General features: G+C 51.3%; 1 protein-coding gene across 1 annotated transcript; it reads left to right on the top strand.

Moving 5' to 3' along the window:
• Nucleotides 1-152: 152 nt before the first annotated feature.
• On the top strand, nt 153-23,848 carry KLHL17 (kelch like family member 17; the record flags this gene model as incomplete). The annotated part of the gene is made up of 12 exons (XM_083876743.1): nt 153-173; nt 9,566-9,822; nt 10,953-11,074; nt 11,907-12,128; nt 14,498-14,614; nt 15,686-15,899; nt 17,820-17,964; nt 18,971-19,138; nt 20,095-20,183; nt 21,629-21,702; nt 22,702-22,883; nt 23,620-23,848. The coding sequence occupies exons 2-12, from the start codon at nt 9,609-9,611 to the stop codon at nt 23,846-23,848; spliced, it is 1,776 nt and encodes a 591-aa protein (XP_083732869.1). The 5' UTR covers nt 153-173; nt 9,566-9,608.
• Nucleotides 23,849-23,866: the final 18 nt, after the last annotated feature.

Here is a 23,866-nt window from a genome sequence, read left to right as displayed (position 1 = left end):
GGCCTCCCCTCGGGGTTATTCCGGGTGACGGAGGAGGCCGCAGCCCCCGGCCCGCCCCGGCTCCGGGAGCCCCTGCCCGCCCCCGGCCCGCCCCGGCTCCCCCCGGATCCCCCCGGTGCGGGGCCGAGCCCGCAGCAGCATCCCCCCGGCTGGGCCGTGGCTGCTCTGGAGCCGTGAGTACCGCGGGGCACGGCCCTGCCGCCTCTGCTCTGCTCTGCTCTGCTCTGCTCGTCCTCTCCGGCTGCTTCTTCCTCCCCTCTGCCGCTTCTTCTTCCTCATTGCCGCTTCATCCTCCTCTCTGCTTCTTCTTCCTCCTCTCTTCCTCTTCTTCCTCCTCTGTGTCTCCTCTTCTTCATCTCTGCCTCTTCTTCCTCCTCTGTGCCTCCTCCTCCTCCTCTGTGCCTCTTCTTCCTCCTCTCTGCTTCCTCTTCCTCTCTTCCTCTTCATCCTCCTCTCTGACTCTTCTTCTTCCCCTCTGCCTCCTCTTCCTCATCTGTGCCTCTTCTTCTTCCTCTGTGTCTCTTCTTCCTCCTCTTTCTCTCTGCTTGTCCCTCTTCCCAGGGGGGACAATGGCATGGGGGGACACTGGAGGGGTCACCGGGGATGGGGACACATCAGAGGAGTCACCAGGGATGGGGACAGGTCACTGGGAATGGGGACACACTGGGGATGGACACACCGCAGGGGTCACTGGGGATGGACACACCAGAGGGGTCACTGGGGATGGACACACCGGGGATGGGGACACACCACAGGGGTGACCAGGGGATGGGGACACACCACAGGGGTCACTGGGGATGTGGGACACACCACAAGGGTCACCAGGGATGGGGACACACCAGGGATGGACACACACCAGGGATAGACACACACCACAGGGGTCACCAGGGATGGGGACACACCAGGGGATGATACAGGGACCCCCAGAGGAGCCCCCTCTCCATCACTCCCAGCGCTGTTCCTGCTCATCCCTCCTTAGAGAACAACTTTTCTTTCATGGTACCCCTGCAGCACCTTCCGGGGGAGGGAACCACCAGCTCTGATCCCAAAGGTTTTTGGCACAACCGGTGTCATTTCCAAACATTTACGGGGGTTTGGAGCAGCCCATGCCCTTCCCCTCCTCTGTGGCCGCTCTCTCTGCATCAAACCCGGGCCCAGCAGCATCTCTGTGCCCTCCTTCCCTTGTCCTCTGCCAAGTCCTGCCGGGATCCTGTTGGGAAAGGGAAAAGCTGCAGCTCTGGAGCTCTGGGAGCTGCTGCAGACCTGGGCTGGCCTTGTCCCTGTCCCTTGTCCCTTGTCCCTGTCCCTTGCCCCTGTCCCTGTCCCCTGGGCTCAGTGCTGGCTGTGAAGGGCACAGGAAAAAAGTGTCTCCTCGGGTTTTCTGCAAACTTGTGGGGGCTCTGGGATGCAGCTTTTTTGTTTGTTTTATTTTGGTGGCCTCTGCAGTGGCTGTCAGGGCAGAGGGCTCTCCTTGAGCCACAGCATCACTGCTGGAGCTGGAGCTGGAGCTGGAGCTGGTCCCGGCAGGCTGGGCCAGGCTGGCAGCTGGGCTGGTTCTGCTGCCTGAGCAAAGGCTCCGTGTGCAGGGAACAGAGCCCTGGGCCTCGGCAGGGCAGGGGAAGGTGGCTGGTCCTGTCCCTGTCCCTTCCCTGTGCTGTCCCTGTCCCTTTCCTGTGCTGTGCCAGCCCTGTCCCTTCTGTGCCAGCCCTGTCCCTGTGTTGTCCCTGTGTTTTCCCTTCTTTGCCAGCCTTGTGCTGTCTCAGTCCTGTCCCTGTGCTGTCTCAGCTCTGTCCCTGCCCTGTGCTGTCCCTGTACTGTCCCTGCACTGTCCCTTCTGTGCCAGCCCTGTCCTTATGCCATCTCTCACCCCTGTCCCTGTGCTGTCCCCTCTCTGCCAGCCCTGTCCCTACCCTGTCCCTGTGCCATCTCAGCCCTGTCCCTGTGCTGTCCCTGTGCTGTCACTGCCCTGTCCCCTCTGTCCCTGCCCTGTCCCTGTCCTGTCCCTGTGCTGTCCCTGTGCTGTCACTGCCCTGTCCCCTCTGTCCCTGCCCTGTCCCTGCCCTGTCCCTGTGCTGTCCCTGCCCTGTCCCTGTGCCATCTCAGCCCTGTCCCTGTCCCTGCCCTGTCCCTGCCTTGTCCCTGTCCCAGCCCTATCCCTTCTATCCCAGTCCTCAGGGGCCGTGTCCTTGCTCTGCAGGGTCCCTGTGCAGGATCCCCTCTCTCCTGTCCCCCCCATCCCTGCTGTCCCCAGCCCTGTCCCTGCTGTCCCCCAGCCCTGTCCCTGCTGTCCCCCAGCCCTGTCCCTGCCCTGTCCCTGCTGTCCCCCAGCCCTGTCCCTGCTGTCCCCAGCCCTGTCCCTGCCCTGTCCCTGCCCTGTCCCTGCTGTCCCCAGCCCTGTCCCTGCTGTCCCCCAGCCCTGTCCCTGATGTCCCCAGCCCTGTCCCTGCCCTGTCCCTGCTGTCCCCAGCCCTGTCCCTGCTGGAGGGCTCTGCCGTGCTGGAGCTGATCCTGCAGTGATTCAGCAACACCTGGATGTTTCTGTGTCCCTTTTAGCACCTGGTTGGTTCCAGGCTCAGTGTTTTGGGGCTCACTGACTCCTCAATGCCCAGAAAACTTTTGATTTTCATCCCAGCACCCAAAACAAATCCCTCTCTGCACTCCCCTGCCCTCTACACCCCAAATTTCCCTCTCTCCTGACTGTGAACATCTGCTGGAAACCCTTTTTTATTCAGCACAGCAGTGAGTAAGAACTCGGGGAGACGTTGGGTGTAGAGCTCTGACTTTTTCCCTTCCTGAGCACTGAGTGATTAATGAATCACAGCAAAGAGCAGCTCATTCAGGAGCTGGCAGGAGGAACAGGCACCTGCTCTCTTGGCTCTGGGAGAGCCCAGCAGCCCCAACCCCATTTTTTCCACATTTTTTTCCCATTTTTCTCTAATCCAACCTATTTTTCCTCCAGTTCTGCAGTGCCCCACAGTGATTCTGTTACTGGGCCTTGGAGACCCCAGACCCCAAACCCATTTTTTCAATCTTTTTGCCTATTTTTTCTCTAATCCTCCTGAGCATCCTGAGGGGGCTGGGATGGGCCCTGGTGCCTCCTGCCAGCCCGGCTGGGGGTGCCAGGAGGATCTCTTTGTTCTCCAGAGCCTCCCCCAGCCCCTCCGTGCCAGGCACAGGCAGCACCATCTGCCCCTCTCAGGCCAGCCTGGGGCTCTGGAATGGAGTGGAAATGAGAGCAGGAGGACTCTGAATGCTGGAGACCTGCTGGGGAGGCTGGAGATCCACTGGGGAGGCTGGAGATGTGCTGAGGAGGCTGGAGATGTGCTGGGGAGCCTGGAGATCCACTGGGGAGGCTGGAGATGTGCTGGGGAGGCTGGAGATCCACTGGGGAGCCTGGAGATCTACTGGAGATGTGCTGGGGAGACTGGGGATCCACTGGAGATCCACTGGGGAGGCTGGAGATGTACTGGGGAGGCTGAGGAGGCTGGGGATCTCCTGGGGAGGCTGGGGATCCACTGGGGAGGCTGGAGATGTGCTGGGGAGGCTGGGGATCCGCTGGGGAGGCTGAGAATGTGCTGGAGAGGCTGGGGATGTGCTGGGGATCTCCTGGGGAGGCTGGGGATGTACTGGGTGCACAGGGTAGGGCAGTTGATGTGTGTGATGAGCTTTGGCACTGCCTGGGCTGTGACACCTCCTCTGGTGGCTGCTGGGGACTCTGGGGAGGGGAATCAGGACATGACCCACATTTCCAGCTGCTGCCAGAGCCACGGGGGCTCCTTTTGCTCAGATTTTTGATTTGTGCTTTGGCCTGTGGGAGCTGCAGCCCTGACCCCAGTGCAGGTTTTGCTGAATCCATTTCTCATTCCTTGGGAATTGAGCAGCCCCAAACCTCCCCCAGGCCTGGCTCTGACCACCAGGATGACCCAAATTTTGGGGCAGATGCCTCAGGATCCATTCCTCATTCCTTGGGAATTGAGCAGCCCCAAACCTCCCCCAGGCCTGGCCCTGACCACCAGGATGACCCAAATTTTGGGGCAGATGCCTCAGGATCCATTTCTCATTCCTTGGGAATTGAGCAGCCCCAAACCTCCCCCAGGCCTGGCCCTGACCACCAGGATGACCCAAATTTTGGGGCAGATGCCTGGGGATCCCTCAGCCGTGGAATTCTGCATTTGGAGCTGCAAAAAAGGGGAGACAAAAGCTGAGTTTGGAAGGGAGAAGGGGAGGATGAGGGTGGCCCTTCATCCCCTCTGAGATGTAAAAATATCCCAGAACCATTGAATGCTCCTTCCTCTTATTTTTTGGGGGAGAGTAAAAGCGATTTGGAGCTTCCAAACAAAACTAGCCAGTAGTAAAGTGGCTTTAATTAAGGAAAAATAGAGACCTGCAGGTTTATGGCAATGCAGGGAGAGGCTCAGAGCCCTCCTTGCCTGCAGCCAGCTCCTCTCTCTGTGCCTGGAGCTGGCAAAAGCCAAGAGTGCAGCTTTTCCCTGTCCTCCCCACCCCCTTTTTTTTGCCTCCACATCCTCCTCCTCCTCCCCTGGCAGCTTGTCACTTCTCTGCAGATGTCTAGACAGGAGGATTCAGTGCGTGGCAGTTATGCCTAATTCATTAAAAAAAAAAAAAATAAAAAAGAAAATAAAAAAGGCTGAACCCTCCTGGGAGCTCGGGGGATTCTCAGTCCTGCAGACTCAGCTCTGTCTGCTCTGCCTTGAGGCTCCCTGGCAGCAGATCCAGCCCTGCAGGAGCAGCGGGGGCTCAGCCAGGAAAGGCAGAGAAAAGGCAGGAGAGGAGGTTTTGGGAGGGTTTTTAATGGCTGGGTTGTGCTGCTTGTCCCTTCTCTCACCCCATTTCTGTGTTGTTGAGGGGTTCCAGCCCCTCTGGCACTGCCAGACCCCCAATTCCTGCCCCACTCTGCAGGCAGGGCTGGCTCCAGGAGGGAACAGCTCCCCTGTCTCCCCTGTCCCCTTGTCCCCCTTGTCCCCCCGTCCCCTGTGTCCCTTGTGTCCCTTGTGTCCCCCCTGTCCCCTTGTCCCCCTTGTCCCCCCTTGTCCCCCCTGTCCCCCCTTTTCCCCCTCTGTCCCCTCTGTCCCCTTGTCCCCCCTTGTCCCCCTGTCCCCTCTGTCCCCCTGTCCCCCCTTGTCCCCCTTGTCCCCCTTGTCCCCCTGTCCCCCCTTGTCCCCCTTGTCCCCCTTGTCCCCCTTGTCCCCCCTGTCCCCCTTGATCCCCCTGTCCCCCCTTGTCCCCCCTGTCCCTTGTCCCCCTGTCCCCCTGTCCCCTTTTCCCCCTTGTCCCCCCTGTCCCCCCTGTCCCTTGTCCCCCTTTTCCCCCCTTTTCCCCCCTTTTCCCCCCTTTTCCCCCCTTTTCCCCCCTTTTCCCTTTTTCCCCCTTTTTCCCCCTTTTTCCCCTTTTCCCCCTTTTTCCCCCTTTTCCCCCTTTTCCCTCTTTTTCCCCCTTTTCCCCCCTTTTCCCCCCTTTTCCCCCTCTGTCCCCCCTGTCCCTCCCAGACACAAAAACTCCCCATCCAAATCTGCCAACAACAACAAAAAACCCCTTTTTTTCCTGGGGGAAAGGACAAGCTGGGAATTCTCCCTGGAGGATCCTCTGTTGCCTGTTTATTGCTCAGCACACTCCTTTTCACTCCCAGCAAAATATGGGATTATTTTTATTTATTTATCTTTTTTTTTTGTGCCTGCAGAGAACAGAATCCCTTTGGGCAAGGAATCATTTGCATTAATTAACAGAGCTCTTATGCACAGCCACGCTCTGGTGAAGAGAAGCCAAACAAATCCTCCTTTTTTTTTTTTTTTTTTTTTAATTATTTTTGATTTTTTGGTTGTTTTTTTTTTTTGGTGTCACAACCTCAGAGTTATTCCAAGGGAAGCAGCACATCTGTCCCAGATGGGGCCACGCTGGTGCTGCCCACAAAAAGTGAATTTGTGCTTTTTTTTCCCATTTTTGGAGCTCTGGACACACTGCTCACTGTCTCCCATGTTGTTAATTGTTGTTAATTATATCCCACATCCCACTCATTTCCTTGGGGGGTGAAGTTGGAGGGAGGAAATGAGGAATATTTTGTGCTGCCAGCATGGAAAAAAATGACACTTACACAGTCAAGTTGTCAGGGTAAAAAGAGAGATATTTATTAATTTTTTTCACTCTGATTTATATAGATGATTGGGGATTGGATAATGAGGTTGACACCTCTCTGACCCCACTGGTTAAAATAAAAGTCCATCAATTGTCCTTCCTCCAGAGGGGAATGATAAACAATAAAATAGCAGTTTTTAAAACATCACTTTTGTTTATTGTTATTATTATTAATAATAATAATAATAATGAAAAAAACCTCCTTTCTGTGGGTATTTCACCCAGCAGATGTGAATTAGGAAATGGTGATATCCCTGGGATGCTGCAGCTCCTCAAATGATAATAATAATAGTAATTATTATTATTATTATTAATAATAATGAAAAAACTTGTTTCTATGGGCATTTCACCCAGCAAATGGGAATTAGGAAATGGGGATATCCCTGGGATGCTGCAGCTCCCCAAATGATAATAATAATAATAATAATAATAATAAATAATAATAATGAAAAAAACCTCCTTTCTGTGGGTATTTCACCCAGCAAATGGGAATTAGGAAATGGGGATATCCCTGGGATGCTGCAGCTCCCCAAATGATAATAATAATAGTAATTATTATTATTATTATTATTATTAATAATAATGAAAAAACTTGTTTCTATGGGCATTTCACCCAGCAAATGGGAATTAGGAAATGGGGATATCCCCAGGATGCTGCAGCTCCCCAAATGATAATAATAATAATAATAATAATAAATAATAATAATGAAAAAACCCTCCTTTCTAAGGGTATTTCACCCAGCAGATGGAAATTAGGAAAATAATAATAATTATAATAATGATAATAATAATGAAAAAAACCTCCTTTCTAAGGGCATTTCACCCAGCAGATATGAATTAGGAAATGGGGATATCCCCAGGATGCTGCAGCTCCCCAAATGATGATAATAATAAAATAATAATAATAATAATAATGAAAAAAATCCTCTTTTCTGTGGACATCTCACCCAACAGATGGGAATTGGGAAATGGGGATATCCCTGGGATGCTGCAGCTCCCCAAATAATAATAATAATAATATCAATAATAATGGTAATAATAATAATAATAATAATAATAATAACTCCTTTCTGTGGGTATCTCACCCAGCAGTTGGGAATTAGGAAATGGGGATATCCCCAGGATGCTGCAGCTCCCCAAATAATAATAATAATAATATCAATAATAATAATAATAATAATAATAATAATAAAAACCTCCTTTCTATGGGCATCTCACTAGGAAATGGGGATATCCTGGGGATGCTGCAGCTTCCCAAACATGGAAGGACAAGGCCACACTCTCACCCTGACCCTCTGCAGCTCTAACAGAGCAGAGATAATAATAATAACAATAATAATAATAATAATAATAATAATAATAATAATAAGGACACGGTGACATCAATGCCATCGTGCTGTCCCTGCTGGAAATCACCATCATTCCCTGCCTGAGCCCTCCCTGCTGCTGCCAGGAACAGGAGGAATCTCGTAACACCTCGTGGGATGTGACTAGAAAAGGGCACCACAGGCTTCTCCCAGCTCAGAAAACACATTTATTCATCTTTTTTTTTTATTTTTATATTTTCCTCCCCCGGATTCTGCTACGTGCTACAACTGCTCTTTAAAATAAAAAGGAAAAAAAAGGGAATAAGAGGTGGCAGAGCAGGCACGGGATGCTGGGTGGTTATTTTTAGGCTGATGCTGATGTGGAGGTGTGTGAGGAGGAGCTCAGGGGATTCTCTCTCAATGCGGGGGCAGCAAAATCTGATTTTTTTTTATCCCAACTGCCTTTTTTTCCTTCTGCTGCCTCCTCCTCCTTCCTCCTGCTGCTCACTCATCCCCTCCTCACCCTTCTGGCACAGAGAAAAGCCAAAGGATTTATTTTTTTTATATTTTTTTTGGAGCAGCCTGGATGCAAAACAGCACCAGGGAGAGGAGGAGGAAAAACTCTGAGTGAATAAATATTCCTTGATCACGGCAGGTTTTGTGTTTTTTTGGAATCACAGAATGGTTTGGGGTTGGGAAAGGACTCTAAAAATCATCTGGTTGCAAAGACAGGGATATAAATTCCACTAAATCAAGTCCCAGGGTGCTCTGAGCTCCATCCAGCCTGGCCAGAGATCCAGGGGAAGGCTGGAAATCTGGGAAATCCATTCCAGGGAAGAATTCCTTCCCCAAATAGAACCTCAATTTCCCTTCTTTGTTTGTGAACCAAGTGACATTTCCCCAGCAGGGGCTGCTCAGAGCTGTGGTGGTTCCCAAAGGGATCACCCAGGGCTGAATCCTGCATTGATTAATTCAGTTTTAACGTTCACATTTTTCCAGGTTCAGGTATAAACTCTGAGCTTCGTGTAAAGTGTGAGCAAGTTCTTATCACAGTCAGACAAAACAATCCTTTTCCAGCCCCAGGATCAAGGACAATGTGCAGCTTCAGGCCCAAAAAGTGCAAACAATGTAAATTGAAGGGAACAAACTGGGAGTTCATAAATTGAAGCTGGAATTGGGCAATTAATCCCAATGTGTAAATGGACCAAAACTTATAAAAGTGTGAAAACTCATGGCTGGTTGTCCATCATGGCCGGGCTCTTGTACTGCCCCAGGTGTATCCTGTGAAGGCCTTTGAATAAATACAGAATTATTTATACAGAATTCACAGAATTGCCAGGCTGGAAGAGACCTCCAAGGTGATCAAATCAAACTCACCTCAATTAAACCCTGGCCCTGAGTGCCACATCCAGAATTTTATTAAACACACCCAGGGATGGTGACTCCACCACCTCCCTGGGCAGACAATTCCAATACTTTATCACTCTTCCTTTAAATTCCTTTTCTTAATATCCAGCCTGTATTTCCCTTGGCTCAGCCTGAGGCTGTGTCCTCTCATTGTGTCAGTGCTGCCTGGAGAGAGACCAACCCCAGCTGAGCACAGGCACCTTTCAGGGGGTTGTGGAGAGTGATAAAGTCACCCCTGAGTCTCCTTTTCTCCAGGATAAACACCCCCAGCTCCCTCAGCTGTTCCTCACTGGGTTTGTGTTCCCAGCCCCTCACCAGCCTCAATGTCCATCCTGAACTGAGGGGCCAGAGCTGGACACAGCACTCAATGTCCATCCTAAACTGGACACAGCACTCAGTGTCCATCCTGAACTGGACACAGCACTCAGTGTCCATCCTAAACTGAGGGCCCAGAACTGGACACAGCACTCAGTGTCCATCCCATAACTGGACACAGCACTCAGTGTCCATCCCATAACTGGACACAGCACTCAATGTCCATCCCAAACTGCACACAGCACTCAGTGTCAATATGAACCTCATTTTCCACCTCACCATCCAACCACATCCACAATCCCTTCCCATCCCACCTCTCCCATCTCACCTTATCTCTTTACCCCCCCAAATTAACCCTTTATTTTCTCCCCTTTTTTTTTCTCCAGAGGCGGTGGGAAGGGGGCAGCCCCTCCCTTGCCCACCGCAGCCATGGAAGGAGGGGCTGTCCAGCTGCTGAACCGGGACGGGCACAGCATCTCCCACAACTCCAAACGGCACTACCACGACGCCTTCGTGTGCATGAACCGCATGAGGCAGCGGGGGCTGCTCTGTGACATCGTCCTGCACGTGGCCACCAAGGAGATCAAAGCCCACAAGGTGGTGCTGGCCTCGTGCAGCCCCTACTTCCACGCCATGTTCACAAGCAAGTAGAGTCCTCCTCTCTTCTTCTTCTTCTTCTTCCTTTCCCATCTGTTGTGGTTTGAAAGCAAAATGAATGAGAGGCTCCAAGTCAGAGATATAATTTAATAAGAAGAAAGGTAAAAATAAAATAAAATCAATGCAATAACACAAAGGAGCACTGCCAGAGTCAGAACACACCCTGAGCAGGGTGGGGGGAGCAGTCCAGGTGAGGGGCTCTTCCTGAAGCAGTGATCCCACAGAAAGGTCTGGGAGCTCTGCTCCTCTGGGAATCCAGTGGCTCAGGGCTGCTTGTCCTGTCCCAAATCCCAGATTCTCTCCAGGTGGGAATGCTTGGCTCCTCCCCCTGGGCATTGGGAGCATCTCCCAATGGGATGAGGAGTCGTGCAGTGGCTCCTTGATGGCCCATTAAACAGAGAGAGCTCCTGGAGGGAGTTCCCTGTGAGTCCTGGGCAAGGCATTGATGGGCCATGAGCAGAAGAGCCCAAAGGAGGGGCCTGGGAAAACACTGCCCCACCTGGTTCCAACAGCTCATGGGGATGGGGATGGGATAAATACTGTGTACACATCCTACACTGCAACGCAGGACACCATCCCAAAAAAAAAAAGGGTTTGGGAAATAGAGCTTTTCCCTTTCTTCAAAAATCTTTTCCTCGTCTTTTTGTTTTCATAAGAAAAAATCTTTTTTCCGAAAGCAAAAGTCCTCACAAATTTTTTGTCGTTGTTCTTGCTGTTCTGCACTTTTCATGTGTGATTTTTGTGAATGAGAACAGGAATAGTCCTTCTTCCTGCCTTTGTCATTTCTGTGAGCAGGAATATTCCTCATTTCACCCACTCCCCTGCCTTTTCATTTCTGTGAATGAGAACAGGAATATTCCTCATTTCACCTACTGCCTTGTCCTTTAATTTCTGTGAGCAGGAGCAGGAATATTCCTTGTTTCCCTCCCTTCCCTGATTCCCTCTGCCCTCAGCTCCCTGCACAGGATCCCTCCTCCAGTCCTGCTCCCCACTCCCCAAACCTGCACAGAAAAACCTCCCTGTGTTGGGGTGTGGATGAGGATTCATCATCCCTCTGTGAGGGAACAGCCCTGCTGAGGAGGGTTTTTTGTTGATTTTTGGTGTCCTTTGCCCCAGATGAGATGAGTGAGAGCCGCCAGACCCACGTAACCCTGCACGACATCGACCCCCAGGCTCTGGAGCAGCTGGTGCAATACGCCTACACCGCTGAGATCGTGGTGGGAGAGGGGAACGTGCAGGTAGGAGCCTTTTCCTGAACTCCCTTTATTCCACAAAGCTGTTCTGCACCACATTTCCCTCCTGGGGGACTCCTCTCTCTAGCTCCCAGCTGATCCTGTGGATGTGGCACTGGGTTTAGGGCTTCAGGGAGTTTTGCTGCTTCATTTTTTCAGAGCACTGTGCAGTTTCCAGCTCTGTCCCTGAGCACCTCTGTTCTCCTGGCCCCAGGGAGGTGTCACAGGTGTCCTTTCCCAGCTGTTCTTCACCTCCAAAACCAGGAATTCTCTGTCCTTTCTGTGTTTCTGTATCTAGAGGTGTTCACTAAACCCTCTCTGCTCGTTACTCACAGCAGGATGAGGGTGAAAATCTTTTTCTCTCCCTGGAAACTCCTGTTTTTTCCTCTCTCTTCTTTTCCCTCCTGCCAGACCCTTCTCCCTGCTGCCAGCCTGCTTCAGCTCAATGGTGTGAGGGACTCTTGCTGCCAGTTCCTGCTCAACCCTTTTCTGTACCACATTCTCCTCCTGGGGACTCCTCTCTCCAGCTGATCCTGTGGATGTGGCACTGGGTTTAGGGCTTCAGGGAGTTTTGCTGCTTCATTTTTTCAGAGCACTGTGCAGTTCCCAGCTCTGTCCCTGAGCACCTCTGTTCTCCTGGCCCCTGGAGGTGTCACAGGTGTCCTTTCCCAGCTGTTCTTCACCTCCAAAACCAGGAATTCTCTGTCCTTTCTGTGCTTCTGTATCTAGAGGTGCTCACTAAACTCTCTCTGCTCGTTACTCACAGCAGGACAAAGGTGAAAATCTTTTTCTCTTCCCTGGAAACTCCTTTTTCTCCTCTATTTTTCCCCCCTGCCAGACCCTTCTCCCTGCTGCCAGCCTGCTTCAGCTCAATGGTGTGAGGGACGCTTGCTGCAAGTTCCTGCTCAGCCAGCTCGACCCTTCCAACTGCCTGGGCATCCGTGGCTTTGCTGACACCCACTCCTGCAGCGACCTCCTCAAGTCTGCCCACAAATACGTCCTCCAGCACTTCGTGGAGGTCTCCAAGACTGAGGAGTTCATGTTGCTGCCCCTCAAACAGGTGAGGCTCCACCTGGAAGAGTGGTCTGGGTGTAGAAAAGCTTTTTCCTTTGCTCTGTCTGGGAGTGAAAAGCCCAAGGGGGTCTGTGCTAAAGGGGATGGGGGTTGTAGGCAGGTTCTGGGTTTTGGTCCCACTCTGTTCAGGCTGTGGGATGGTGTTACCCCTGCACTTTGAGGGGTAACATGTTGTGACGTGGGTGTGGACCCTCCCAGAGGACAGCAGGGCAGCAGCAGGGTCAAACATGGAAGATTTTTTTATTATCTGACTCCAATCTACTTGTATACACTTTTTACAGAGGGCCCAGATTGGCCCAAGGAGGTCACAACCTCCTGACCCCATTGGTCACTGTGGTCACTATGGTCACTGTGGTCACTATGGTCACTGTGGTCACTGTGGTCACTATGGGTCACTATGGTCACCATGGCCACTATGGTCACTATGGTCACTATGGTCACTATGGTCACTGTGGTCACTGTGGTCACTATGGTCACTATGGTCACTATGGTCACTGTGGTCACTGTGGTCACTATGGGTCACTATGGTCACTATGGTCACTATGGTCACTGTGGTCACTGTGGTCCCTACGGTCACTATGGTCACTATGGTCACTGTGGTCACTGTGGTCACTATGGGTCACTATGGTCACTATGGTCACTATGGTCACTATGGTCACTGTGGTCACTGTGGTCCCTACGGTCACTATGGTCACTATGGTCACTATGGTCACTGCGGTCACTATGGTCACTGTGGTCACCATGGTTACTATGGTCACTATGGTCCCTATGATCACTATGGTCACTGTGGTCACTATGGTCACTATGGTCGGTCACTATGGTCATGGTCACTGTGGTCACTGTGGTCACTATGGCCACTATGGTCACTGTGACCATCAGTCAAATTCTCTCTCAGAGAACAACTATGCAAAACATACATAAATTATAAGAATTACATAGATAAATTCTAAGAATACACATTGTTTACGTGAAGCAGCATGAGAATCAGGCTGCAAAGGTTCAAACACTTGAAAGCAAGAAAGTCAGGGGTGACAGGGTGGAGCTCTGTCAGCAGGATGAATCCTACAGGAAATAAGGATGGGAGGGTAGGACAGGGGGTGATTTTGGCCACTTGAGCCCTGAGCACACTGCCCTGGCTTTGGGAGCACAGCTCAGGGAATAACTCCTGGCTGCCCTGGGTGCACGACTGGGATGTTTAAATCAGCTCAGATAATGTTTCTTGCTGCTCATAATGTGGTGCCAGCGTGGCTCATCTCCTTGGGCAGGAGCAATTCCCAGTCCTGGCTGTGCATCACCCCCCCTGTGTGCTCCCTCAGCAGCATCAGACACCTCCCTTCACCCATTCCTGGGGCAGTGGGAGGGTGGCAGTGAGGGGAAGGTCCACATCTCCTCCTGCTGCAGCTCTGCAGGTGAAGGGACAGTTCTGGGAGCAGCCAGAGCTCCTGGGTCTGTCCCAGGAAATGTGAAATGTGGACAGGACAAATGCCAGCAGAGCCATCTCACTGACATCACTGACAGTGATGGGATTTGTCAGGCACTGCAGCAGCCTCAGCCACAGCAGAGGGGTCAGAGATGGCCCCACCAAGCTGCACCTGTTGCTTTTGGGGCACCCAGTTGGTGTTTGGGAGCCCCAGCATCTCCAGGAGGCAGAGTGGACACGAAAAGGACACTCAGTCAGTGTCAGGGAAAAAAAAGAAGAAAGTTTATTTTGGGTTTAGGGTTTAAATAGGTTTTGACACCTCTCTGACCCCACTGGTCAAACCAGAATCCATCAATTTGTCCTTCCCCCAGGAAGGAATGCTCAATTTACAAACATCACTTTATTTATGTTACAAAATGTAAAACATCAGAAGGCTGAAAAAAAAAAAAAATCAAAGCCACAGCAGAGCTCTGTTGGCGATTGAAGGAGAGATGGGGAGACTGACTATGATCAGAATCTGATTTTACTCAGGTTTTTCAAAAACTTATATACCATTTCAGTAAGGTTAATAATTTTTACTAATTATTTTATTATGAATTATAATTATAATTATAATTGTAATTATTTTACTATTATTTTAACAATAATTGGGTTAAAAGATCATCACAAACAACTTATTCATTTTTCAACATCTTCATTGTAGGGGGTTGATTGATTTTACTTCTGTAAGGAGATTTCTAATCCCATCTTCTCATAAGCTCAAAGTTCTGTTTGTCTTTGCTGGGGCATTTTAATCACTAGACTAGATATGCTAATTAAATCTGTCTCACTTTTGTGGATTCCCACATGGCTCTGGCACTGCTGGGGCTGGGAGCTGGGAGTGTCTCCTCTCCCCCCAGTGCACCCCAAGCAGCCCTGCCCTCCCCACCCTGCAGGTGCTGGACCTGATCTCCAGCGACAGCCTGAACGTGCCCTCGGAGGAGGAGGTGTACAGGGCTGTGCTCAGCTGGGTCAAACACGACACGGACAGCAGGAGACAGCACGTGCCCAGGGTGAGAGGGATGGGAATGGGGTGGGAGTGGGGTGGGATGGGGTGGGAGTGATGGGAAAGGGGTGAGAGTGGGCTGGGATGGGGGAGAGTGGGCTGGGAGAGAGGTGAGAGTGTTGGGATAGGGATGAGAGTGGGCTTGGATGGGGGAGAGTGGGCTGAGAGAGAGGTGAGAGTGTTGGGATAGGAGTGGGAGTGATGGGAAAGGGATGAGAGTGGGCTGGGAATGTGGTGGGAATGATGGGAATGGGGTGAAAATGGGCTGGGATAGGGGTGGGAGTGATGGGAATGGGGGAGAGTGGGCTGGGATAGGGGTGAGAGTGTTGGGAAAGGGGTGAAAGTGGGCTGGGATAGGGGTGGGAGTGCTGGGAAAGGGGTGAGAGTGGGCTGGGATGGGGGAGAGTGGGCTGGGAGAGAGATGGGAGTGATGGGAAAGGGGTGGGAGTGTTGGGAAAGGGGTGAGAGGGATGGGAAAGGGGTGAGAGTGGGCTGGGAGAGAGGTGGGAGTGCTGGGATTGAGGTGGGAGTGATGGGAAAGGGGTGAGAGTGTTGGGAAGGGGGTGAGAGGGATGGGAAAGGGGTGGGAGTGGGCTGGGAGAGAGGTGGGAGTGATGGGAAAGGGGTGGGAGTGATGGGAAAGGGGTGAGAGTGGGCTGAAAGGGGAGTGGGGGCGGATGAACATTTACAAAAACTAGGATACAAAAGTTATACAAAACTAAAAATCCCAATTCCACACCACTACAGTCACCTGTAATCCCCTTTCCTCCTCCAGCTCACGAAGTGCGTGCGGCTGCCACTGCTGAAAGGGGAACCCTTTCTATGACTTAAAGGGAAAGGGAGAAAAAACCCTTTATGTGACTTAAAGGGAAGGGGGGAACGCTTTATGTGACTTAAAGGGGGAACCCTTTATATGACTTAAAGGGAAAGGGGGAAAAAACCCCTTTATGTGACTTAACTACAGGTGTCTGTGAAAGGGGGATAGGAGTGGACGAACATTTACAGAAACCAGGATACAAAAGTTATACAAAACTAAAAAAACTCAATTCCACACCTGTAATCCCCTTTCCCCCCCCAGCTGATGAAGTGCGTGCGGCTGCCGCTGCTGAGCCGAGATTTCCTCATGAGCAACGTGGACACGGAGCTGCTGGTGAGGCACCACTCGGAGTGCAAGGACCTGCTGATCGAGGCCCTCAAGTACCACCTGATGCCCGAGCAGAGGGGGGTCCTGGGCAACAGCCGCACGCGGCCGCGGCGCTGCGAGGGGGCCAGCACCGTGCTCTTCGCTGTGGGTAAGGCCCTGCTGCCCCCCAAACTCCAAATCCACATCCCATAGGGTGTTTTTTAAACTGTGTTTGCTCTGTCAGAAGTCTGTTCAATTTTTAAATTTTTTTAAAATTTTTTTAAATTTTTTTAAAATTTTTTTTATGATGTGGATGAGGGTATTGAGTAAATTCGCGGATGACATTAAGCTGCGAGTCTGTGTTGATCTGTTGGAAGTGAGAATGGTTCTGCAGAGAGACCTGGAAGGGTTGGATGGATGGGCAGAGTCCAATAAATGAAGTTTAATAAATCCAAGCTGCGAGGGGGCCAGCACTGTGCTCTTCGCTGTGGGTAAGGCCCTGCTGCCCCCCAAACCCCAGATCCACATCCCATAGGGTGTTTTTTAAACTGTGTTTGCTCTGTCAGAAGTCTGTTCAATTTTTAAATTTTTTTAAAAATTTTTTAAATTTTTTTTTTTTAATTTTTTTTAATTTTTTTTTATGATGTGGATGAGGGTATTGAGTATTTAATTAGTAAATTCGCAGATGACAATAAGCTGGGAGTGTGTGTTGATCTGTTGGAAGGTAGAAAGGATCTGCAGAGAGATTTGGAACATTAGGCTGGATGGATAGAGTCCAATAAGATTAAGTTTAATAAATCCAAGTGCCAAGTCCTGCATTTTGGCCACAATAACCCCCTGCAGTGCTCTAGGCTGGGGATGGTGTGGCTGGACAGTGCCCAGGCAGAAAGGGACCTGGAGGTGACAGCAGCTGAAAATGAGCCAGGAGTGTTCCCTGGTGGCCAAGAGGGCCAATGGCACCTGGCCTGGATCAGGAATGGGGTGGCCAGCAGGAGCAGGGAGCTCATTCTTGTCCTGTACTCACCACTGGTGGGGCCACACCTCGAGGGCTGTGTCCAGTTCTGGCCCCTCAGTTTAGGATGGACATTGCGTGCTGTGTCCAGTTTACGATGGACACTGAGTGCTGTGTCCAGTTCAGGATGGACACTGAGTGCTGTGTCCAGTTTGGGATGGACATTGAGTGCTGTGTCCAGTTCAGGATGGACACTGAGTGCTGTGTCCAGTTTGGGATGGACACTGAGTGCTGTGTCCAGTTCAGGGTGGACATTGAGTGCTGTGTCCAGTTCAGGATGGACACTGAGTGCTGTGTCCAGTTTGGGATGGACACTGAGTGCTGTGTCCAGCTCTGGCCCCTCAGTTCAGGATGGACATTGAGTGCTGTGTCCAGTTCAGGATGGACACTGAGTGCTGTGTCCAGTTTGGGATGGACATTGAGTGCTGTGTCCAGTTCGGGATGGACACTGAGTGCTGTGTCCAGTTTGGGATGGACACTGAGTGCTGTGTCCAGTTCGGGATGGACACTGAGTGCTGTGTCCAGTTCGGGATGGACACTGAGTGCTGTGTCCAGTTCGGGATGGACACTGAGTGCTGTGTCCAGTTCAGGGTGGACACTGAGTGCTGTGTCCAGCTCTGGCCCCTCAGTTCAGGATGGACATTGAGGCTGGTGAGGGGCTGGGAACACAAACCCAGTGAGGAACAGCTGAGGGAGCTGGGGGTGTTTATCCTGGAGAAAAGGAGACTCAGGGGTGACTTTATCACTCTCCACAACCCCCTGAAAGGTGTCTGTGCTCAGCTGGGGTTGGTCTGTCTCCAGACAGCACTGACAGGAGAGGACACAGCCTCTGGCTCTGCCAAGGGAAATACAGGCTGGGTATCAGGAAAAGGATTTTATGGAAAGGATGATAAAGTATTGGGATGGTCTGCCCAGGGAGGTGGTGGAGTCACCGTCCCTGGGTGTGTTTAATAAAAGCCTGGATGTGGCACTGGTTTAGTTGATATGTTGGGGCTGGGTTAGACTCAATGACCATGAAGCTCTCTCCTAACCCAGTAACTCAGTGATTGTGTGGTTCTCTTTGCCCTCCCCGAGCAGGTGGAGGGAGCCTGTTTGCCATCCACGGTGACTGCGAGGCGTACGACACGCGCACGGACCGCTGGCACATGGTGGCCTCCATGTCCACGCGCAGGGCGCGCGTCGGCGTCGCCGCCATCGGGAACAAGCTCTACGCCGTGGGAGGGTAAGGGGGCCACGGGATGGGCCAGGGGCTGCTCTGGGCAGCAGGGACTCCCTCATGGGAGTGTGAACCTTCCCTGGGGTCAGTGGGATCTCTGGGGCAGCCATGGAACAGCCCCTGTGATTTGGGGGTCACTCTGCCTCCTGAGCTTGGGGTATTTTCATCCTGTTTCCCTTAGAATCCAGACTGGTTTGGGTTGGTCGCCCTGATCTTTAGTCTTCTGATGATTGTTGACATATTTCTTCTGGAGTATCTCAAAAAAAAGTAGATTGTTTATATATTTCTTTGTGATGGACTTCTGAATTGACCATTGGGGTCAGAGAGGTGTTCCTCTCATCTACCAATCCTTGACCAAAGTCCAAATCCTATTTAAACTCCAAATCATAATAAACTGCCCCTTATTTTCCTCACTTCAGCCTGATGGTGAATGTGTGGTTCTTTCGTGTCCCTGACAGCGACAGGTGTCACAATAAGACACAAAATAAAGGTGTTTGACTCCAGTCAGGAGGGCAGTAGAAATCAGAAGGTTTTATTTACAATTCATTCAGCCCTTTTATAACATGCTAAAAAGACATGTTATTTGTCCATAGGGCTGACACTCTCCCATTGGCTCAGTAACAGAAATAGCAAACAACTCCTGTTGTTATGGGAGGGGAATATTGTTTACACAAGGTTGCTTTGGGGAAAAAAAGAAAAAAACTGTTGAAAAGTTTCATTTGGGAAGAGCTCAGCAATTCTCAGGCTCAGAAAATATCAAGTGCACAGCTATGGAAATGCCCCTTCCCTGCACTGTGGGGGCTCACTCTGCCTCCTGAACTGGGGCATTTCCCTCAGAATCCCAGCCTGGTTTGGGTTGGAACCTCAAACCCCATCTCATCCCACCCCTTGCCCTCCTTCCATCCTTCCACCTTCCACCATCCCATTTTTCTCCAAACCCCATCCAGCTTGGACCCTCCCTGAGATGTGGAGCACCCAAAACTTCTCTGAGCATCCTCTTCTCCCCCTGCAGCTACGACGGGACCTCTGACCTGGCCACGGTGGAGTCCTACGACCCTGTCACCAACTCCTGGCAGCCCGAGGTGTCCATGGGCACCAGGAGGAGCTGCCTGGGTGTGGCAGCTCTCCACGGGCTCCTCTATGCTGCTGGAGGGTACGATGGGGCCTCGTGCCTCAACAGGTAAGGACTGCCTTGCTCCAGCCCTCCCTGCTGCTGTGTGCACTGTGCTGGGAGCTGGGAGCCCTGCTCTGCCCTTTCAGGGGAGGTTTTGCAGCCCAGCTCCTTCTCCCAATGGAAAAAAAAAACATTTTGTAGCCCTGTGTCAGCTCCCTGTTCCATTCTCCTGTTTATCTCCAACTCTTTTGGGAGCTGCATGTCCCAGAGCTGTGACCTGGGTTTTTCCAGTGTCTCACCTTTTGTCCCTGTGTCCCTGCCTGCTGCTGTCCCCTTCAGGGGAGGTTTTGCAGCCCAGCTCCTTCTCCCAGTGGGAAAAAAACCCCATTTTTGGTGAGCCCTGATGGCCCATTAACAGGAGATAAGGAACACTGTGATGATGTCATGTGTGATGTCATTGGTGAGCCCTAATTGCCCATAAACAGGAGATAAGGAACACTGGGATGATGAAATGTGTGATGTCACTGGTGAGTTTTAATGACCCATTAACAGGAAATAATGAACACTGTGATGATGTCATGTGTGATGTCATTGGTGACCTTTAATGGCCCATTAACAGGAGATAATGAACACTGAGATGATTAAATGTATGATGTCATTGGTGACCTTTAATGGCCCATTAACAGGAGATATTCCCATTGGGGTATTGGAAAACTGAGCAGAGATAAGGAACAATACCCCACTCAGTTTTTAACAGCTGGCTTATTATCAGGGAAGGCAGTTACCTCCTTCCTTCTGGAGTTACAACAGATAAGAAAAAAAAACCTTTGGCCACCTCTTTGTTTTTTGGTCAAGTCCACTTTAAGTATCCAACACTTCGTCTCCTTAATAACTTACGTGGGGAAAAAATTCTTTAAAGTAAAAAAGGAGCAAACCAAACCCCCAACACTATCCCCAGCATGTCCCAGAGCTGTGACCTGACCTTTTCCCAGTGTCCCACCTCTGTCCCTGTGTCCCTGCAGTGCAGAGAGGTACGACCCCCTGACGGGCACCTGGACCTCCATCGCTGCCATGAGCACCCGCCGGCGCTACGTCCGTGTGGCCACCTTAGGTGGGTGCTGCTCTGGGGGGCTTTGGGGGGTCCTGGGCAGGCTCTGGGGGGTTCTTTTCATTGCTCTGCTCCAGTTCCTGCCCCCCTCTGCCACATCCTGATGTGCTCCCTGTCTGTGCCCTGCTCAGATTTAGTAATTGGGGTTTGTCACACACTGGGGGAAATTCGTGAATTGTTCCCTTCTTGTTTGGGGATGTGGGTGATCCTCTGGGGCAGCTCCTGAGGGGACCCAAAAAATTGTTCCCTTTTGGTTTTGGGGATGTGGGTGATCCTCTGGGGCAGCTCCTGAGGGGACCCAAAAATTGTTCCCTTTTGGTTTTGGGGATGTGGATGATCCCCTGGGGCAGTTCCTGAGGGGACCCACAAATTGCTCCCTTCTGGTTTGGGGTTGGCTGTGGATGATCCCCTGGCCCCGGAAAGGAAGGGACAGCCTGATTAATCCTTGGCTGATTAATCCTTCCACAAAAATCCTGCGTTTTTTATGGAAAGGAATCAGTTCTTCTGAACAAGGAGGATTGCCTTGCATCCTCCAGGTAATTTGGGTATTAATTAACTAACTAATTAATTACTTTTTTACTTAATTAATTTTTTTGTATTGATTTTTATTTAATTTTTTATTTTTAAAATTATTTATTAATTTTTTGGGTATTAATTTTTAAAATTTATTTGCCTTTTAATTTGAACGCTACTACTTTACATCCCTTTATTTTTTTTTTACACTGTGTTTGGTATTCCTCATCCCCTCCGCTCTCGATTAATTAATCCTGATTGATTAATTAATTAATTAATTAATTAACCCACACCCTTCCTATGGGAGCAGGAAAATCCTTCTAGTGACCATCCCAGCCCCTGGAGCTGGATCCCCCTGGGGATCCTCCCCACCTGTCCCAGTGTCCCCGTGCCTGTCCCCTGCCCTGTTCTCTGCTTTCAGCTCTCCCTGCTGACTCAGAGCTTCCCTCCCTTCCATCCCCAGCTCCCTCTGAGCCTGCCTGGCATTCCCCTGCTCCAACCTCCTCCTCTAAAAATACCCCGGGGCTCCAGAGGGGAGCCCAGGCAGATCAGTGACCAGGAGGTCAAAAAAGCAGCAGGAGTTTCTCTGGGAAGTTTTTTCCTGATGGATATTTCACACCAATCCTGCTGGAAGGGGAGGGAGGGGCTGCCTGGGGCAGTGGAGGCTCAGCCTGGATCTGTGTGGTCACCTCAGGAGTGTCACCGGTGTGGTCACCTCAGGAGTGTCACCGGTGTGGTCACTTCAGGAGTGTCACCTGTGGTCAGGCCCAGCCTGGACCTGTCTGGGCACCTCATTAGTGACACCTGTGACATTTTGGGGGCTGTGGTGGCCCAGGGACATGTCTTTAGCTCATCCCTGTCCCTCTGTGTGGGTGTTTTTGCCCAGGGACGTGTCTTTAGCTCATCCCTGTCCCTCTGTGTGGATGTTTTTGCAGAAGGGAACCTCTATGCAGTCGGGGGCTACGACAGCTCCTCTCACCTGGCCACGGTGGAGAAATACGAGCCCCAGGTAAATAAATAACAGGGGAGATTTTGGGTGATTCTTCTGCTTCTCCTCTCTTCAGGTGTTGTGGAAGATGAATCAGGGAAAGCTTATCAATATGATTGCTTAGCAAAAGATTCTGAAAATATGAAAGTTGTAATTGAAATAAAAATGGAAGCTTCTTTTGAGTTGTAGGATGTCCAGCTCTGGGATCTCAGTTTAGGATGGACACTGAGTGCTGTGTCCAGTTCAGGATGGACATTGAGTGCTGTGTCCAGCTCTGGGTGTCCAGTTTAGGATGGACATTGAGTGCTGTGTCCAGTTCAGGATGGACATTGAGTGCTGTGTCCAGTTCAGGATGGACATTGAGTGCTGTGTCCGGTTTGGGATGGACATTGAGTGCTGTGTCCAGTTCAGGATGGACACTGAGTGCTGTGTCCAGTTTAGGATGGACATTGAGTGCTGTGTCCAGTTCAGGGTGGACATTGAGTGCTGTGTCCAGTTCAGGATGGACACTGAGTGCTGTGTCCAGTTCAGGATGGACATTGAGTGCTGTGTCCAGTTCAGGGTGGACATTGAGTGCTGTGTCCAGTTCAGGATGGACACTGAGTGCTGTGTCCAGTTTAGGATGGACATTGAGTGCTGTGTCCAGTTCTGGGTGGACACTGAGTGCTGTGTCCAGTTTAGGATGGACACTGAGTGCTGTGTCCAGTTCTGGGTGTCCAGTTCAGGATGGACACTGAGGCTGGTGAGGGGCTGGGAACACAAACCCTGTGAGGAACAGCTGAGGGAGCTGGGGGTGTTTATCCTGGAGAAAAGGAGACTCAGGGGTGACTTTACCACCCTCTACAAGTCCTCTCCACTCTGGTGCTCTCCTGAACCAGCCAGCAGAGATTCCTCCTGAGAGGGAGCAAAGTAACCCAAAAATAAAGATTTTCACACCAAGAGCTGCACGATCAGAGCAGGGCTGACGTGGCAGGGAATGTGTGAGAGATGTTGAGTGTCTGACGTGTTCCCTGTGCCCAGATGAACACCTGGAGCCCCATTGCCAACATGCTGAGCAGGAGGAGCAGCGCTGGCGTGGCCGTGCTCGAGGGGATGCTCTACGTGGCCGGGGGCAACGATGGCACCAGCTGCCTCAACTCCGTGGAGCGTTACAACCCCAAATCCAACACCTGGGAGAGCGTGGCCCCCATGAACATCCGCAGGTGAGGGGGCTCTTGGTGCTGTTTGACACCACAGGGACACAAACTCTGAGGTTCAGAAGGCTGAGATTATTTTTGGGATGTGTCTCCCTTTTATCCCATTTCACACAGACCAATCTGATTGGTGACACAAAGGCAAAACCTCTTCACTCACATTGGGCAGAGCAGAGGGACAGCAAGGAGAAGTCCCTCCTGGGGTGTTTGTAGGGAAAGGAATGAATAACAAAGTTAGAGTTACAAAATACTTCTCCTGTTTACAGAAAATTCCCTTGGAAAAAAAATTTCTAAAAGCCAAAACACCTCAGGCACAGAGCCAGAGGTCTGGGCAGGACCCCAACAGTTCATTTTCATGGGGTTTTTATGGCATTCTGGAGCTCTGGGCAGGTCCCTGCAGTGCTGTGCCCCAACAGTTCATTTTTGTGGGGTTTTTGTGGGGTTCTGGAGCTCTGGGCAGATCCCTGTGGCACTGTACCTCAAAAGTTTTTTTCCATGGGCTGTTTATGGGGCTCTGGAGCTCTGGGCAGATCCCTGACTCTTTGTGCCCCAAAAGTTCATTTTCACGGGATTTTTGTGGGTTTCTGGAGCTCTGGGCAGATCCCTGTGACACTGTACCCCAACAGTTCATTTTCACGGTGCTTTTATGGTGTTTTTATGCCATTCTGGAGCTCCAACCAGACCCTTACATCTCCAATCTCCCCCTCCACCCACCTCCCCATCCCTGTATTCCCTCTCCTCCCAGGAGCACCCACGACCTGGTGGCCATGGACGGGTGGCTTTACGCCGTGGGGGGCAACGACGGCAGCTCCAGCCTCAACTCCATCGAGAAATACAACCCCAGGACCAACAAGTGGGTGGCGGCTTCGTGCATGTTCACCCGGCGCAGCAGCGTCGGGGTGGCCGTGCTGGAGCTGCTCAACTTCCCCCCGCCCTCGTCGCCCACCCTCTCGGTGTCCTCCACCAGCCTTTGACAGCCAGGGGACAGCGGG

The sequence above is a fragment of the Zosterops lateralis genome (assembly GCF_965231275.1).
Source record: "Zosterops lateralis genome assembly, chromosome: 22".
NCBI classification, from domain to species: Eukaryota; Metazoa; Chordata; class Aves; order Passeriformes; family Zosteropidae; genus Zosterops; species Zosterops lateralis.
This window is presented reverse-complemented; position numbering and strand designations above follow the sequence as displayed.